The 18,791-nt window shown below is 42.0% G+C and overlaps 1 protein-coding gene across 15 annotated transcripts in view; it reads left to right on the top strand.

Annotated features, from left to right (window-relative positions):
• Positions 1-18,368, top strand: part of IL1R1 (interleukin 1 receptor type 1) — an 85,701-nt gene extending 67,333 nt beyond the window's left edge. For 14 of the 15 annotated variants that reach the window (XM_055399873.2, XM_055399882.2, XM_055399879.2 and 11 more), the window contains 6 exons: positions 1,862-1,927; positions 4,812-4,929; positions 5,967-6,118; positions 14,227-14,370; positions 15,308-15,475; positions 16,235-18,368. In XM_055399873.2, the coding sequence (XP_055255848.2) occupies positions 1,862-1,927; positions 4,812-4,929; positions 5,967-6,118; positions 14,227-14,370; positions 15,308-15,475; positions 16,235-16,650 (1,064 nt within the window). In that variant the 3' untranslated portion in view covers positions 16,651-18,368. Of the gene's footprint in view, positions 1-1,861; positions 1,928-4,811; positions 4,930-5,966; positions 6,119-14,226; positions 14,371-15,307; positions 15,476-16,234 lie in introns of those variants that run through there. The other variant, XM_088841607.1, reaches the window with a different exon arrangement.
• Positions 18,369-18,791: the final 423 nt, after the last annotated feature.

Below are 18,791 nucleotides of genomic sequence, written 5' to 3'. Positions count from 1 at the left end.
TCTCCTTTAGAATGGACTCGTTAGATCTCCTTGCAGTACAAGGGACTCTCAAGAGTCTTCTCCAACACAACAGTTCAAAAGCATCAATTCTCAGGCGATCAGCTTTCTTCACAGTCCAACTCCCACATCCATACATGACCATGGGAAAAACCATAGCCTTGACTAGACGGACCTTGGTTGGCAAAGTAATGTCTCTGCTTTTTAATATGCTGTCTAGGTTGGTCATAACTTTCCTTCCAAGGAGTAAGCGTCTTTTAATTTCATGGCTGCAATCAGCATCTGCAGTGATTTTGGAGCCCCCCAAAATAAAGTCTGACACTGTTTCCACTGTTTTTCCATCTATTTCCCATGAAGTGATGGGACCAGATGCCATGATCTTTGTTTTCTGAATGTTGAGCTTCAAGCCAACCTTTTCACTCTCCTCTTACCAGAGGGAAAAAATGGGGGGTAGGGATGGTTAGGGAGTTTGGGAAGGACATGCACACACTGCTATATTTTAAATGGATAACCAGCAAGAACCTACTGCATAGCACAAAGAACTCTGCTCAGTGTTAGGTGGCAGCCTGGATGGGAGGAGAGTTTGTAGGAGAATGGATACATGTGTATGTATGGCTGAGTCCCTTTGCTGTCCACCTGAAACAATCACAACATTGTTAATCAGCTTTAATATGAAACAGAAAGTTAAATTTATCAAGTTGTTTACAAAAAAAAAAAAAAGCATAAAGTTACTCTAACCAGGACTTTGAAAAGTTAAAGCAGTCTCTGTTAGTAATTATCCTGGGACAACAGGCCTAACAGGGACTATCGCAGTTAAACCCAGATATAGCTGTGTTTTCTCAATTCTACAATTATTTATTTTTTCCAAAGGTTAATTGTGTTGTCTCGAAATCGATTCCTTGCCTACATCCTACAAGTATCAGTGACTTCTAAATTTCAGGAGTCCTGAGTCACACCCATCCTTAGCAGCACTCCCTGGGCATTGTGTATCTCCAATTTGTGTTTCTTGGGATACTGCAGCCGGACAAGCAGACCAGATTTGAGGGAAAACAGGGTACTACAGAATTTTAAGAATTCAAATGGGTTTTAACTACTTTCTGATACCTTTTCTGATCCCTTATGTAGAAATAATATAATCAGGGGTGGGGTTGTATTTTGTTTCTCTTCTAAAGGTGGATTTATAAACATTTATTGGGCATTTTCCATCTTCCAGGCACTTTATAGGTATCCATTAGGGAACAAGAGAGAGAATATCCTGCGCTGATGGAGCTCACAATTTTTTTAAGTAGCAGAATGAATACTAGGCATTCAAATTTGGAGTTTCTTAGGTTTGGTCCCAGATCAACTCTTGAAGCCTGTCTTCTTGAGAATAAAAGACAGATTAATTTCTGGAGATTCTTAGTATTTTTCTGCCTGCTTTAATAAAGTATGCCCAAATGTGTGGCATTCTTTGATAACTGGCTTTCGCTCTTGGGTTATTGTGAAAATTACTAAATAGACACAAATCTAGCACTAGGTGACTTTCCGGTTAATAAAGCTCCATCCAGGGAAGCCACTTTGTTTTTCCTGATTTGCATGAAGAGATGCACTTGTCTGGAGACCCAGGGCCTGGTGATTTTGTGGTCTTTTTTTTTGTAGCACCAAACTCTATGGGTTCAGAAGGGCCGAGGTGTTATGGTTTCACTGTGGCCTGAGTCAGCCTCCTGCCTCACACAAATCCTGGCCCTCTGTCTCCTGCCATGTATATTTTGGCCCCTAGAGGCAGATGCTGTGCTGTGTATATTAGTATTTGGTATATTTTGCAAGTGTTGTCATCTTTGGAGATTGGAACCTACAAGAGACCTTATGGGTGTTTTTCTTTCAGAGAAATCCAGAAACACAAAACCTGAGATTGTGAGTCCAGCTAATGAGACAATGGAAGTGGTCTTGGGTAAGTGGGCTACAATTGGGATATGCTGAAATCAGTATTTTTTGAACTAGAGAGTAAGATAAACTGTACCTTTACTGCACACAACCCAAGCTGTTTCCTGCATGTATCTAAAGTTAGAAACTGGCACAGGTTGTGTCTTGTTCCTTTGGATTTTTTGCCTCTTATGGCAAACACCTAGCCACGTCTCACTGACTCAGCGTTACTTTTCTATGGACAGTTACTGTTCATGAAGACATCAGCCGAGAAACGAGTTCAGGGACTTCCTTGATGGTGCAATGGTTAAGACTTCCCCTTACAATATAAGGGGTGTGGGTTCAATCCCAGGGAGGGGAGTTAAGATCTCACCTGCCTCGTGGCCAAAGAACCAGAACATAATACAGAAGCAATATTATAACAAATTCAATAAAGACTTTAAAAATGCTCCACATCAAAAAAAAAAAAAAATCTTAAAGACCAAGTTCAATAGGCCTAGGAATAAGAAATGGAGTATGTTTGGTACAGGATGGATTCTTTTCCTGAGAGAGTTAAGCTTTTAGGTAGAAGACTAACACTACAGGCCCAGAAGATAAATTACTCTGGAGAATTATTCTTCCAAGTTAGTGATGATGCTTTAGTTCATGAATGAAAACGTAATACTGTAGGCAGTCACATCTAAGCTGCGCAATAAGGTAGCAGCTAGGCAGGCGTGGTTATGTACATAGCCACACTAAATTTAAATTACGTAAATTTAGTTTAATTAAATGTTAGTCCCTCAGTCAAGGGCTGACTGGCTTAGATGTGACTAGTGACTACGTATTAGACAGCATAACTATAGAACGTCTTTGCCAGCACTGAAAGTTGTTGGAAACCACTGGTCCCAGCATAAAAACAGACTTTTCTTTTGCATCAGAGGATCAAAATTCAGGCTGGCATATAGAATTCTCTTCTGTAAAAGTAACTGCATGAAGACACAGAACAACTGTAGAGAGATTAAAAGCTAAAATGTGTGACCTCTGAATTCTGTACTTGGCTAAATTGTTCTTCATGTTGGAAGGTGACATGCAGACATTCGTAGATGTAAACAAAGATATGAAGACTTTAAATATTGGCCAGTAGAATTCAGAGCAGTGTCTTCAACCTTTTATTTCCCCCTTTTGCTTCCCCTGTCGCACCTAACAGGACATTTTTTCCCAATCCTCTTCACTTTCTCAGATGTTTAATGCCCAGATATGTACTCTGGCACTTTAGAGGGCTGCAGACCATTGCAATAGATAAGCTTTTTCTGCTCTCCTCACTAAGAAGCACGTTTTTCCCTGTTGAGAAGGCACGCTCTGGGAATGTATACTTAAGAGCTCTCTCTGAAGCCTAAATTTGCTCTACAGATCTAAAAATAACAACTACATTCAGTTCAGTCTCTCCTTCGCGTCCAACTCTTTGTGACCCCATGGACTGCGGCATGCCAAGCTTCCCTGTTCATCACCAACTCCTGGAAGTTACTCAAACTCATGTCCACTGAGTCGGTGATGTCATCCAACCATCTCATCCTCTGTCGTCCCCTTCTCCTCCTGCCTACATTACATTAGAAATAATTATTTTAATATATCACCTTGATGAGAGGCCCGGTCACCATAGCATAAGGTTATGCTATAGTCAGGCTTTTATTTGATAAGATTTCACATTAATTACCAATAAAATGACTTAGAAAAATAGGAACTGAGGGACACTTTCTGTACTTGATGATGTTGTTGTTTAGTCGGTCAGTCATGTCCAACTCCTTTGCAATCCCATGGACTGTAGCCTGCCAGTCTCCTCTGTCCATGGGATTCCCTGTCAAGAATACTTGAGTGGGTTGCCATTTCCTTCTCCAGAGGATCTTCCTGACCCAGGGAACAAACCCGTGTCTCCTACTTGGCAGGCAGCTTCTTTACCACTGAGCCACCTAGGAAGCCCGGTGCACTTGATAAATAACATTAATTCAAACCAGTCATCACCAGCATTTTTAATTGTGAAACACTATAGTGTTAAGCCTTATACAGGTCTCAATCTTCTTATTGAAGTCAAGAGTGAGACTAAGCTGCCCACATGAACAATTAACTGTAACAGTTAACAGTTACTTAGCTTGTTCCGGAAGTGTCCACTAATGCAAAGATTAAAGAACCAAGGCTTACTGACTGTAGGGGAGAAAAGAACTTTGTTTTCCGATTGTATAATTGCATACCTATAAATTTCAAGAGAATTACTGGGGAAAGTTAGAATAATTATTGTATTAACTGGCCAGATATAAAATTAATATACTATAGTATTAGACTTGTTTAGCAAAAACCAGCAAGTAAGCATAACAGGAAAAGAGATCCTATTGTTACAGAGCTGTCTATAAAAGTATCTTAGCAAAATCTTTAAAAAATATATTGGATTTATAAGGGAGAAAAAAGCCATCCAAACAAAAAAATCCCCCCAATCTCTGACTTATAAACCTCAAAAAATTGAGGATAATATTTCAGAATATGTACAGTGTTGATGTACAGGCATGTTCATTTGTATATCAATCATAATTAAAAATTAGGAAATTATGTTTTTCAATAGGAAAGGAACTTGTCATAATATGTCTGTATAATGGAATACTAAACCGCTATGAGAAGCCTGTTTTGGAAGGCTGATTATGTGAGCCGAAATTCTCAGTAGTCAGAGTAGATGATAATGCCCCATTTTAAAAGCTTCTTAGTGCACAGAAAGGTAAGGAATAAGATACATGAAGTTACCAATAGTGGGCATCTCTCAGTGGTAGATGTAAGGGGAATTTCTTTTTCCTTTCTTATACTTTAAAATTTTTATTCAACAGTCATTTGTTAATCTAGATAGACCAGAGTCCATTAATGTTATGATTTAAAAATACATTGCTTTGCAGGATCCTGGCTTCAATTGATCTGCAATGTTACTGGCCAGATAAGTAACTATGTCTACTGGAAGTGGAATGGGTCAATGATTAGTACATATACTCCTGTGCTAGAGGAAGACTTTATAACGTAAGTATGCCAGGAGTCAGTTGTGCCCTAGACTAACTGTGGTATTAAATTCCAAGGGTAACAAGGGTTGGCTTCTCTGGTGGCTCACTGTAAAGAATCTGCCTACAGTGCAGAAGATGCAGGTTCAGTCCTTGGGTTGAGAAGATTCCCTGGAGGAGGAAGAAGCAACTCACTCCAGTGTTCTTGCCTGGGAAGTCCCATGGACGGGGAGCCTGGGGGGCTCCAGTCCATGGGGTCGTAAAGAGCTGGGCATGACTAAGTGGCTGAACAGCAAAGCGAGGGTTAGTACCGAGGAGCAGCGGTCATTGTGCTTAGTTGCTGTGATCCTGTGGCCTGTACCCCACCAGGCTCCTCTGTTCATGGGCTTTTCCAGGCAAGAATACCGAGCGGGTTGCCATTTCCTTCTCCAAGTGGGTCTTTGATTGACACTTGAGTTTTGCTAAGCTAAGTAGGATTCATAAGATCTTGTACAATACAGGTGAACTACATGTTATTATGGTACCAATTCCAGACCACTTGGAAGGCTTTCTCTTAAATTCAGTTAAAAATTGCAACATTCCAATGCGGCAATCGTCCTGAATTTCCCTTCATGTCATTTCATTTTTAAAGTGGTTTAGAGAAGACTCATGAAATGTAACCAAGATTTAAAGCACGCGCTTGCTCAGGTCTCTGATTGCTCCCTGTTACTTCTCCAGAGAGAAACTCCCAACCCTTAGCATCACCTGGGAGCCTTGCCCATCTGTCTCGATCTACTCTTGTTTCGTATATTCTCTGTGCCCCATGGAGCACAGAATGCCTGCATCCCCATTTTTCTTTTTGCAAGCTGGTCATTTTAATTTGATTTCTCTCTGCTAGTAAGTGGTCCCAGAGCTATCAAATATCAGATCAGTGTGCTGCTTACAGCCTTATTCTTACACCTGTGCTTTAGCCTGGTGATTCTTACTGCTGCAGTGTATGTGACAAAGAGATAAACCAGGTATATGTATTGTTTCTATAATTGATGCTATCAATACAATTTTACTTACTCTTTTGAACAGAGTGAAGAATCCTTTAAACAAAAGAAGGAGTACAGTCCTCGCGCGGCTTAATATTTCAGCAGTGGAAAGTAAATTTTTCCTGCATCCATTTACCTGTTTAGCCAAGAATCCAGAAGGATTAAGTACAGCATATGTACAATTAATACATCCAGGTAAACAACAGAGTCATTTATTTGAAAGGCAGTTTCATTTTCCCCTGGTAAGATATCATGACCTTGAGGTTTGCAATACTATTTCCTCTGCCCACAATGCTCTTAGATTCCTTTTAACCTGGGGACTTCCATTCACTTTACTTCTCAGGTGAACTGTATCTTCTGTCCTACTTTCCTTCCCTTAATGCGTCTCTCTGCCCCAAAAGATAAGGTGTTAGGGCCTCAGCTATGTATGTCCATATCTGTCTTACTTAGTTTCCTTTACGTGATTTTAAGTTCTATGATAATGCAGACAATTGCTAATCATTCTATTTCCAGAGCTAGTTAACAACTTAAGTCTGATCATCAGTTCAGTTCAGTCACTCAGTCATGTCCGAATCTCTGCGACCCCATGGACTGCAGCACACCAAGCTTCCCTGTCCATCACCAACTCCCAGAGCTTACTCAAGCTCATGTCCATAGAGTCGGTGATGCTATCCAACCATCTCATCCTCTGTTGTCCCCTTCTCCTCCTGCCTTCAATTTTTCCAGCATCAGGGTCTTTTCCAAGAAATCAGTTCTTCACATCAGGTGGCCAAAGTATTGGAGTTTTAGCTTCAGCATCAGTCCTTCCAGTGAGTATCCAGGACTGATTTCCTTTAGGATGGACTGATTGGATGGCCTTGCAATCCAAGGGACTCTCAAGAGTCTTCTCCAACACCACAGTTCAAAAGCATCGATTCTTTGATGCTCAGCTTTCTTCACAGTCCAACTCTCACATCCATACATGACTACTGGAAAAACCATAGCTTTGACTAGATGGACCTTTGTTGTCAAAGAAATGTCTCTGCTTTTTACTATGCTGTCCTGGTTGGCCATAACTTTTCTTCCAAGAAGAGTCTTATAATTTCCTGGCTGCATTCACCATCTGCAGTGATTTTGGAGCCCCCCAAAATAAAGTCTTTCACTGTTTCCACTGTTTCCCCATCTATTTGCCATGAAGTGATGGGATGGATGCCATGATCTTAGTTTTCTGAATGTTGGGTTTTAAGCCACCTGTTTCACTCTCTTTCACTTTCATCAAGTGACTCTTTAGTTCTTCGCTTTCTGCCACTAGGGTGGTGTCATCTGCATATCTGAGGTTATTGATATTTCTCCTGGCAATTTTGATTCCAGCTTGTGCCTCATCCAGCGCAGCATTTCACATGATGTACTCTGCATATAAGTTAAATAAACAGGGTGACAATATACAGCCTTGACGTACTCCTTTCCTGATTTGGAACCAGTGTGGTGTTCTATATCCTGTTCTAACTGTTGCTTCTTGACCTGCATCTTGATCATCCTAGGCTCCTAATGAATATATTTTTAGGTAAACAACTCCATGATGGATGCACAGGGGAAGCCGAAATATCTGCTTTCCAGAGAGAATGTCAGAAGTTACTGGTTTTCATACATTGTATAATCAAACACAGTATTGACAGTATTTGTGTTCCAGCTCATGGGTTCATTTTTCTGTCTCATTTATTCTACTCTTGACTCCTTCTAGTGTATTTTTCATTGCAATTATGGTATCCTTCTGCTCTGTTGGGTTGTTCTTTGTTAAAACTTCTTGTAACTTCTCACTCTGTGCATCCGCCCTTTTCCTGAGTAGAACTTTATGACCTTTACGATGAGTATACTGAACTCTTCCTTTGGTAGACTGCCTATCTCCACTTCAGTTAGTTGGTTTTCTAGGTGAAGGGTTTTATCTCGCCCCTTTGTCTGGAATGTATTCCTTTGCTGTCTCATTTTGTGTAGATTTCTATTTGAATTTTTGTGTATATGGAAGGTTAGTTTTGTTTCTTGACCTTGGAGAAGTGGCCTCTCTAGGGAACATTCTATTGTCCCATCAGTACACCTCCCTGTCATCACCCAAGGGCCAGGGGCCATGGTCCCAGGGTAGGTTCTGACCTGTTTGCATACTCACTTCCACAGGCTGTGAGATGACAGTTTTCTTGTTTCTGCCCTCTGGTGGGTGAGGCTGGTTTAGAGGCTTGTTCAGGCCTCCTGGTGGGTGGAGCTATGCCTTGGCCCTCCTGCAGGAAAACAGAGGCAGAACACTCTTTGATATATATCACAACAATATTGGACTTCCTTGGTGGCTCAATAGTCAAGAATATACCTGCAATGCAGGAGAAGTGAATTTGATCCCTGGGTGGGGAAGATCCCCTGGAGAATCCCATGGATGGAGGAGCCTGGCAGACTACATACAGTCCATGGGGTCACAAGAGTCAGACATGACTGAGAAATCTTATTTCCACCACCACAGCAATATTAATTCTGATCCATTTTCTGGATAATGCAAATAAAACCAAAACCAAATGAGACCTAATTAAACTTAAAAGCTTTTGTACAACAAATGAAACTGTAAACAAAATGAAAAGACAAGTTACAGAATTAGAGAAAACATTTGTAAACAAGGTGACTGGAAAGGGATTAATCTCCCGTTATACATCTCAGTAGCAACAAAAACCCAGTCAAAACATGGGCAGAAGACCTAAATGAGACTTTTTTTTTTCAAAGAAGAGATATAGATGGCCAACAGGCATATGGAAAAATGCTCAACATCAATAATTAATAGAGAAATGCAGATCAGAACTACAATAAAGTATCACTTCCCTCTGGTCAGAATGAAAGTGAAAATCACTCAGTTGTGTCCAACTCTTTGCGACCCCATGGACTATACAGTCCATGGAATTCTCCAGGCCAGAATATTGGAGTGGGTAGCCATTCCCTTCTCCAGGGGATCTCTTCTCCAGGGGCTCTTCCCATCCCAGGGATCCAACCAAGGTCTCCTGCATTGCAGGCAGACTCTTTACCAGCTGATCCACAAGGGAAGCCCAAGAATACTGGAGTGGGTAGCCTATCCCTTCTCCAGGGGATCTTCCCATCCCAGGGATCGAACCAGGTCTCCTGCATTGCAGGCAGATTCTTTATCAACTGAACTATCAGGGAAGACCTACCAAAGGGGAGGGGGAGGGATAAATTAGGAGGTTGAGATTAACATGTACACACTAATATATATAGAATAGATAACCAACAAGAACCTATGTATATAGTAAATACTATATACTCAGTATTTTGTAATAACCTATAAGGGAAAGAAAATCTGAAAAAAGTGTATATGTGTTTGTTGTTCTAAATCGTGTCCAGCTCTTTTGTGACCTCATGGACTATAGCCAGCCAGGCTACTCTGGCTGTGGGGTCTTCCGAACTCAGGGATCAAACCTATGTCTCCTAGAGTGGCAGGCAAATTCTTTACCTCTGAGCCACCAGGGAAGCCCAGAAGAGTGTGTACACACACACACACATAGATATATTACTTTATTACTTTGCTGTACACCTGAAACAATGTTATCAATCAACTGCTGCTAAGTCACTTCAGTCGTGTCTGACTCTGTGCAACCCCATAGACAGAAGCCCACCAGGCTCCCCCATCCCTGGGATTCTCCAGGCAAGAACACTGGAGTAGATTGCCATTTCCTTCACAATGCATGAAAGTGAAAAGTGAAAGGGAAGTCGCTCAGTTGTGTCTGACTCTTAGCGACCCCATGGACTGCAGCCTGCCAGGCTCCTCCATCCATGGGATTTTCCAGGCAAGAGTACTGGAGTGGGGTGCCATTGCCTTCTCCTTATAAATCAACTGGAACAACAGACTGGTTCCAAATAGGAAAAGGAGTACGTCAAGGCTGTATATTGTCACCCTGCTTATTTAACTTGTATGCAGAGTACATCATGAGAAACGCTGGGCTGGAAGAAGCACAAGCTGGAATCAAGATTGCTGGGAGAAATATCAATAAACTCAGATATGCAGATGACACCACCCTTATGGCAGAAAGTGAAGAGGAACTAAAGAGCCTCTTGATGAAAGTGAAAGAGGAGAGTGAAAAAGTTGGCTTAAAACTCAACATTCAGAAAACAAAGATCATGGCATCTGGTCCTATCACTTCATGGGAAATAGATGGGGAAACAGTGGAAACAGTGTCAGACTTTATATTTTTGGGCTCCAAAATCACTGCAGATGGTGATTGCAGCCATGAAATTAAAAGACGCTTACTCCTTGGAAGGAAAGTTATGACCAACCTAGATAGCATATTAAAAAGCAGAGACATTACTTTGCCAACAAAGGTCCGTCTAGTCAAGGCTATGGTTTTTCCAGTGGTCATGTATGGATGTGAGTTGGACTGTGAAGGAAGCTGATTGCTGAAGAACTGATGCTTTTGAACTGTGGTGTTGGAGAAGACTCTTGAGAGTCCCTTGGACTGCAAGGAGATCCAACCAGTCCATTCTAAAGGAGATCAGTCCTGGGTGTTCATTGGAAGAACTGATACTAAAGCTGAGACTCCAATACTTTGGCCACCTCATGCGACGAGTTGACTCACTGGAAAAGACTCTGATGCTGGGAGGGATTGGGGGTGGGAGGAGAAGGGGACAACAGAGAATAAGATGGCTGGATGGCATCACCGACTTGAGGGACATGAGTTTGAGTAAACTCTGGGAGCTGGTGATGGACAGGGAGGCCTGGCGTGCTGTGATTCATGGGGTCGCAAAGAGTTGGATATGACTGAGTGACTGAACTGAACTGAATGACTAATAATGTTGAGCATATTTTTTTGTGCTTATTGGCCATTTCTATATCTTTCTGGTATTTTCTGGTATTTCTTATAAGGGATACTGGCTTTTATTTTACTTTTCTTTCAAGCCTTTTTCTAGTTTTAGTATCAGGGTAATATTGGCTTTATAGAATGAATCGTCAAGTGTTCCTTTTATGAAAAGTTCATTAAATGATGAAATGAGCGACTGAACCGAACTGATACTTCAATAAATAAAAATTTTAAAATGTGTGAAACATTTTAAGATAATTTATAGTTGAATTAAAATATTTATGAATGTGTACATGGAAAAAAAACCTAAAGGAACCTATGGACAAATTATTAGAATTAGTAAATGAATTTAGCAAGATCACTAGTGAAAGTTAGTCACTCAGTCATGTCTGACTCTTTGTGACCCCGTGGACGCAGCCAGCCAGACTCCTCTACTACCCCTGGAATTCTCCAGGCGAGAATACTGGAGTGGGTTGCTATATATGCATATATATAGTATTTCTATGTATATCTTTAAATACCAACAATGGAAAAATAGAACTTAAGTTTAAAAAAATAGCATTTATAGTAGCATCAAAAATTTCACATACTTAGGAATAAATGCAGCAACAATTGATACAAACTAAAAATAATTACTAAGATAAAGACCTAATAGATGGAGGGATAAATAATCATAGATTAAAAGACTCAGTATTATAAATATGTTCAGTTCAGTTCAGTTTAGTCGCTCAGTCGTGTCCAACTCTTTGCGACCCCATGAATCACAGCATGCCAGGCCTCCCTGTCCATCACCAACTCCCGGAGTTCACTCAAACTCATGTCCATCGAGTCAGTGATGCCATCCAGCCATCTCATTCTCTGTCGTCCCCTTCTCCTCCCACCCCCAATCCCTCCCAGCATCAGAGTCTTTTCCAGTGAGTCAACTAGTTAGTTCCCCTCAAATTAAGCTGTACATTGAAACCAATCCCAATCAAAATCTCAGCAGTATTTGTGCAGGTGTGGGTGGGTGTGCGTGTGGGCATTTTGTTGAAGGTGTGTTTATTCTGAAAGTCATATTGGAAATGTCAAGGGCCCAGAATAGTTAAGGTGGTCTTGAATAAAAGCAGTCTGGAAGATTTACACTTCAGATAAGATGATCTTGTACAAAGCTACAGTTGGGGACTTCCCTGGTGGTCCAGTGGTTAAGAATATGCCTTGCAGTGCAGGGGACATGGTTGGATCATGGTTGGGGAACCAAGATCCCACATGCTGTGGAGCAACCAACCCCGAGCACTGCCACTGGAGAGCCTGTGTGCCGCACCTAAGACCCGACACAGCCCAGTAAATAAATAAATATTTAAAAAGCTGCAGTAATTGAGTATAAGTGTGAACTATCAAATGGGCCAAGCGGATATTAGTCTACCTTGATTTCCACTTCATACCCACTTCAACTGCAGGTGGGTCAGTGACCTAAATTGGAAAAGCAAAATAATGGAGCTTTTAGATTCTCTTTCCTGGTTGTCTCCTTGGCCCCTGATGTTTAGAAGGCTCTTTCTTCTTTCTCCGCCCTCCTCCCCTGCATCTCTCCACCAGACTCCTCGTGGTCATCAGCTGAATAGCTAGCCTGCAGAGCTGGGAGAGTGTGGAGTGTGAAACACTGTCTGACAGTCCTAAATTCTTCTTTCCTTTCCTCTAGTCTACCACTTTTTCTACTTTCATAGAACGTTTGTAGGCTTCTGAGTGATTTTGACTTTACTCATATTCCTATGGAGTGCTCTATCTTATGGTCTTTGGTGTTTTTTTCTATGTTATTGCATACTACCTAAGTGGAAATTAAATATAGTGCACCTTAGTTTTATCCAGTATCCATCCTCAATGCCTTTGTAGGTTCAGTTCAGTTCAGTCGCTCAGTCGTGTCCGACTCTCCGCGACCTCATGAATCACAGCACTCCAGGCCTCCCTGTCCACCAACTCCAGGAGTTCACTCAAACTCTCATGTCCATCGAGCTGGTGATGCCATCCAGCCATCTCATTCTCTGTCGTCCCCGTCTCCTCCCGCCCCCAATCCCTCCCAGCATCAGAGTCTTTTCCAGTGAGTCAACTCTTCGCATGAGGTGGCCGAAGTATTGGAGTTTCAGTTTTAGCATCAGTCCTTCCAATGAACACCCATAATTGATCTCCTCTAGAACGGACTGGTTGGATCTCCTTGCAGTCCAAGGGACTCTCAAGAGTCTCCTCCAACACCACAGTTCAAAAGCATCAATTCTTTGGCGATCAGCTTTCTTCACAGTCCAACTCTCACATCCATACATGACCACGGGAAAAACCATAGCCTTGACTAGATGGACCTTTGTTGGCAAAGTAATGTCCCTGCTTTTTAATATGCTATCTAGGTTGGTCATAACTTTCCTTCCAAGGCGTAAGCGTCTTTTAATTTCATGGCTGCAGTCAGCATCTGCAGTGATTTTGGAGCCGAAAAAAATAAAGTCTGACACTGTTTCCACTGTTTCCCCATCTATTTCCCATGAAATGATGGGACCAGATGCCATGATCTTCGTTTTCTGAATGTTGAGCTTCAAGCCAAACTTTTCACTCTCCTCTTTCACTTTCATCAAGAGGCTTTTTAGTTCCTCTGCACTTTCTGCCATAAGGGTGGTGTCATCTGCGTACCTGAGGTTATTGATATTTCTCCCGGCAATCTTGATTCCAGCTGGTGCTTCTTCCAGCCCAGCGTTCCTCATGATGTACTCTGCATATAAGTTAAATAAGCTGGGTGACAATATACAGCCTTGATGTACTCCTTTTCCTATTTGGAACCAGTCTGTTGTTCCATGTCCAGTTCTAACTGTTGCTTCCTGACCTGCATACAGGTTTCTCAAGAGGCAGGTCAGGTGGTCTGGTATTCCCATGTCTTTCACAATGTTCCACAGTTTATTGTGATCCACACAGTCAAAGGCTTTGGCATAGTCAATGAAGCAGAAATAGATGTTTTTCTGGAACTCTCTTGCTTTCTCCATGATCCAGCGGACATTGGCAATTTGATCTCTGGTTCCTCTGCCTTTTCTAAAACCTGCTTGAACATCTTTGTAGGTTCTTTGTAGGTTAGTATCCATTAATAGGGGCTTCCCTGGTGGCTCAGTGGTAAAGAATCTGCCTGTAAATGCAAGAGGCGCAGATTCAGTCTCTGGGTTGGGAAGATCCTCTGGAGAAGGAAATGGTAACCCACTCCAGTATTCTTACCTGGGAAATCCCATGGACAGAGGAGCCTGGCAGGCTATAGTCCATGGGGTCGCAAAGGAGTCAGTCATGACTCAGCAACTAAATAACAACAACAACAACAATAATCCATTAATAAGGTACAGTAATGAATGTGTTAATACTGTCTGGAATTTGGACTTACAGGCTGATCCCAAATATGGTTTCTCTGGGATGGTAATGTTTAATGTGCTGTGCTCAGTTTTTAAGTCCTTTGGGTTCTAACGTGTTTTTCGCTCTTCTCTGCTATAGTCCCTGATTTCCGGAAGCCCACAGTTGGTATATTTGTCATGTTAACGTTGGTAATGACATGCTCTGTTTGCATCTACAAAGTCTTCAAGGTTGACATTGTGCTTTGGTACAGAGATTCCTTCTATGATTTCCTCCCGAAAAAAGGTACAATTTTGTATTCTATGCAGTATTTCCTGAGAGAGTGGGGGTAGTTAAGAGGGTTTTTATTAAAATTTTAAAATGAAATGTGGTCCATACAAAATAATGTAATTATACATAATTATAGTTTCATGACTGAATAGACTGAATAGTATCAGTATTTTCTAAGTTACTGCTCTGGTGTTCATAATGGTGGGACAGCCTGGCATTTAGAGCATCTGCTTATAAATCCGGTTATTCAGAAGCCACGGTTGAAGACTTGCTCTGTGCTAGGTAGCACAGAGATCACCCCGTTATCTGCCATAGAATGAAAGAAATGACTCAGTTTTCATGCACCATGGAAGCATTCTCCATTTTGTTTAAACCTCAGAAAAAGCTGCTACTCCACTAATATATGGGCTTCCGTGGTGGCTGAGTGGTATAGACTCTGCCTGCCAATGCAGGAGAAACGGGTTCAATACCTGGGTTGGGAAGATCCCCTAGAGAAGAAAACGGCAACCCACTCCTGTATTCTTGCCTGGAGAATCCCACGGACAAAGGAGTCTGGTGGGCTGTAGTCCATGGGGGTCACAAAAAGAGTAAGACACAACTTAGTGACTAAACAGCAACACTAATACATAAAAGGAAGAGTGAATAGAATTCAGGAATGAGACATTTGAGTAAGATGAGAACAAAGAAATGAAGATAGTTTCATACTAGGCTGGTAAAGAATCTTTCCTTATGGGGGACCATTGAATAATATAAGAACTTTGTAGTTAAACACAATAAAAAGAAACTTGTCAGAGATGAACACTTTAAAAAGACGTTATACTTTTTGGTATTGTTGCTGCGTACCATTGTACACAAAATTAGTAATTCACTATGAAATCCATGTTTGTGATATTGACTTTACCAAATCTCATTTTTTCTTTTGGTTCTAAAGCTATTGCATTTTCTCTTTTAGTTTCAGATGGAAAGACGTATGATGCATACATACTATGTCCAAAGACCCCTGGGGAAGGGTCCACCTGTAACTCGGATATTTTTGTGTTTAAAGTCATGCCTGAGGTCTTGGAAAAACAGTGTGGCTATAAGCTGTTCATCTGTGGCCGAGATGACTACGTTGGGGAAAGTATGTGTGCAGTGGAAAGAAGTAACGTCTTGTATAACTAATTGAATTACTAAAGTTGGATAAGTAATTGAATTACTAAAGTTGGGTTTCCTGTTTCTGGAAGACTGCAGCCTGGGTGTGCATACTTGACAACTTGTAGAACCTCTTAAGTGGGACTTCCCTGTTGGCTCAGTGGTAAAGAATCTGCCTGCCAATCCCTGGGTCAGGAAGATCCCCTGGAGGAGAAAATGGCAACCCTTTCTAGTATTCTTACCTGGGGAATCCCATGGACAGAGGAACCTGGTGGGCTTCAGTCCAAAGGGTCAAAAAGAGTCAGACACGATCAAGAGACCAAACAAGAACAGCATAGTGGCACAGGATGATTTTCATATGAAATGCAAAGTGTTTACTTTTCTCATACTCTATTGGGGCAGCAATTAACTAAATTTTATTTCGTTTTGCAGAACTTAACTAGTTAGATCTAGTAGTTACTTTACAACTGATGATAAAATAGGAGTGATGTAGATCCAGTGGTTTAACAAGAAAGTTTATAAAATTTATTCTTAAAGTACTCCTACTCCGACATGAAATACTCACCTTTTGTGGGTCAGTGTTTGAGCTCTTCTATAAAATGAGAAACTCCTTCAATTTTAAGGCAAGAAGAAAGAGTATCGGGAGACATAGGTGATGGGGAGGGAAGAACCTTGAGGGGTCTTGGTTCTGGAGGGAAGGATTATAGATTGAAAGTTTACTTACTATGCTGTGTCTCATGTTTTTCAGGCATTGTTGAGGTTGTTAATGAAAATGTAAAGAAAAGCAGAAGGCTGATTATCATTTTGGTCCCAGAAATGTCAGGATTCAGCTCTGGGAATTCATCTGAAGAGCAGGTGGCCATGTACAATGCTCTCATTCAGGAAGGAATTAAAGTCGTCCTACTGGAGCTGGAGGAGATTCCAGACTATGAGAAAATGCCAGAATCCATTAAATTCATTAAGCAGAAACAGGGGGTCATACGCTGGTCAGGGGACTTTAGAGAGGGGTCGCAGTCTATGAACTCGAGATTCTGGAAGAAGGTCAGGTACCACATGCCAGTCCAGCGGCAGCGGCCTTTATGCAAACACCAGCTGCTGTCCCCCGCCACTCTGCTGGACTCTAAGGAGAAACGACCCATGGAGGTCCACGTGCCTCTAGGGTAGTGGAGAAGCTTGGCCAAGAGTTCCTTGGTGACTCCTGTCTTTGGGCACTGCAGGCTGGGCCTCACTGACTTGCACAGTCATCCTACACACCTGTTTAGTCCCTTAGCCCCGAGGTCACCTGGGACCGGATTAAGGGAGCAGGATGTGGTGACAGTTGCTCTGTGGCCAGGGCAACTCCAGGAAGAGGGCTTGGGAGGTCCTTTAACAAGGCGCTGGATGCCCTGTCTGAATGTTTGAACTGCTGAGAGAAGGCTCTGGGCAGCAAACCAGAGGAATGAACATGCAGGTAATATTCACCATCTACAGACAGATTTAGGAAGTCTCCCGGGGTCTGAGGGCAGGGCTGTGGCCCAGTCTGGGGACAGCATGCCCTCTAGTGGGTCTCCTGGGCATTGCTACAGGCAGACTGAGACCTGTACTTCCCAGAGGACATAGAAGCATTCTTGGAGAACTTTCCATCTGCCTTGCATTTTCCATACCTCTCGACAGATTGCAGGCAGTCATTTTCCAAAGATGGAATTTCATTTCATGGAACCTTTAAAACTGTCATTTCAATGAGCAAAGGAATTCCCCCGACTCTTAAGGGTTTGAAATAACCTTAGCTTTCTGCAGGAGAGAGAGAATTTTGAGAGCAAGAATAGCAGAGAATGGACCCACCTCTTAATGCCTTCCCCCTGCAGTGACCACTTGGTTCCACCTTATTCTTCTGCCTATTCCTGGACTCGTCACTTCTCTGAAAGGTCCACTTCCAAGTCACCTCCTCCTTTCACTCACAGGCCTACAGATGAAACATCTTTCTATGATGCTTGGATCTTAAAATGCCCTTACTAGACCGCCTCCGTTGGCTTCCCCCGGGTCAGGAGTGAAAGCCCACTTCCTCCCACGAGCATCTCCCCACCGCCCTATGCAGCTCAACAGCTCTCAGTCCTGCTCCGCACACCCCCAGATGGTTCACCTTCACACCTGTCCCCAGCCTCCCTCCATCTCTGCCTCTCCTTCCTGTCTCCTCTGACCAGAAATCCTCTTCACATTTTCTCTAGTTGACCCAAATTTTACTAAAACTCAAAATTTACTCCAAGTCCTTTTCCCCAAGAAACTGCCCTCAGGCACTTGTTCTGTCAGTCTGATTGTACTTAGGCTGTCTCTGCGGGAAGTTGCTTCTGTCTCCAGCTCCAAGCCCTGTTCTCTGCAGGAAAGGCAGGTGTGTCTCTTTGTTGGCAATGCCTTCAGGAGAAATTTGCACACATAACATAGACTGTGTTAGTGCTTTACTGTTTAAAAATGTCCACAGGTTATCTTATTATTTGAAAATCTCTGTTAAGTTTCCCTTTAACCTATTCCTTTCAGGCCTTCCCCATTAATTAGATTTTACTGCATAATCTGATGGGAATTTTTCTTCTTGGTCAGTGTGAGTGTTTAAGAAAAGTTTGCAAGTATAGTGAAGTATTCCATTTCCAGTTGTTAAAACTGGCTTAGCAGAATTTTTATTTTCCCCCTTCTGCCTCTATTTGCAGTAAAAGAGGGTATTGAGCCATTTTTTAATGAGTTTTTTTGATAAATTATATTTGTACTGGTTAATGATTTAAAAAAAACCTTGTTTGTATAAGTCTGCAGCAGATACCAAATATTTTTATATAGAAAGACACCAGATTCATGTACAGCACGTATCATTGATCAATGGACTGTACTTATTTTCCAATAAAATTGTCAAAACCTGGTATTGATTGTTCTCCTTCAAATCTCTTTCTTTGCTGGCTCTCTCCCGAGTTTACCTGCGGGCTCCCAGGTCGGGTGGAGAGTGAGGATACCTTCTTCCTGGGGAGGTCAGAGGTCATTAACTGAGGGCTGACTCCCCTTTGTAGCCTCAGCTGCAGTCCGTCTGTTTGCTTGCTCCTAAAATAGATTAAATATGAGTCTTATTAACCTATTACCAGTCCAAAAACTCATAAGGACAACATTTGTATAGACTTTTACATTTTTTTTTCTTTTTACAAAAAACTATACTGGAGTATAACCAATTAACAATGTTGTGATAGTTTTCAGGTGGACAGTAAAGGGACTCAGCCATACATACACATGTGTCCATTCTCCCCCAAACTCCCCTCCCATCCAGGCTGCCATGTGACATTGAGCAGAGTCCC

This window comes from Moschus berezovskii, chromosome 11 (genome assembly GCF_049115385.1).
Source record: "Moschus berezovskii isolate FMDL1 chromosome 11, NW_MosBer_1.0, whole genome shotgun sequence".
Taxonomy (NCBI): Eukaryota; Metazoa; Chordata; class Mammalia; order Artiodactyla; family Moschidae; genus Moschus; species Moschus berezovskii.
The sequence above is the reverse complement of the archived record's forward strand: the minus strand, read 5'-3'. Positions and strand labels throughout refer to the sequence as shown.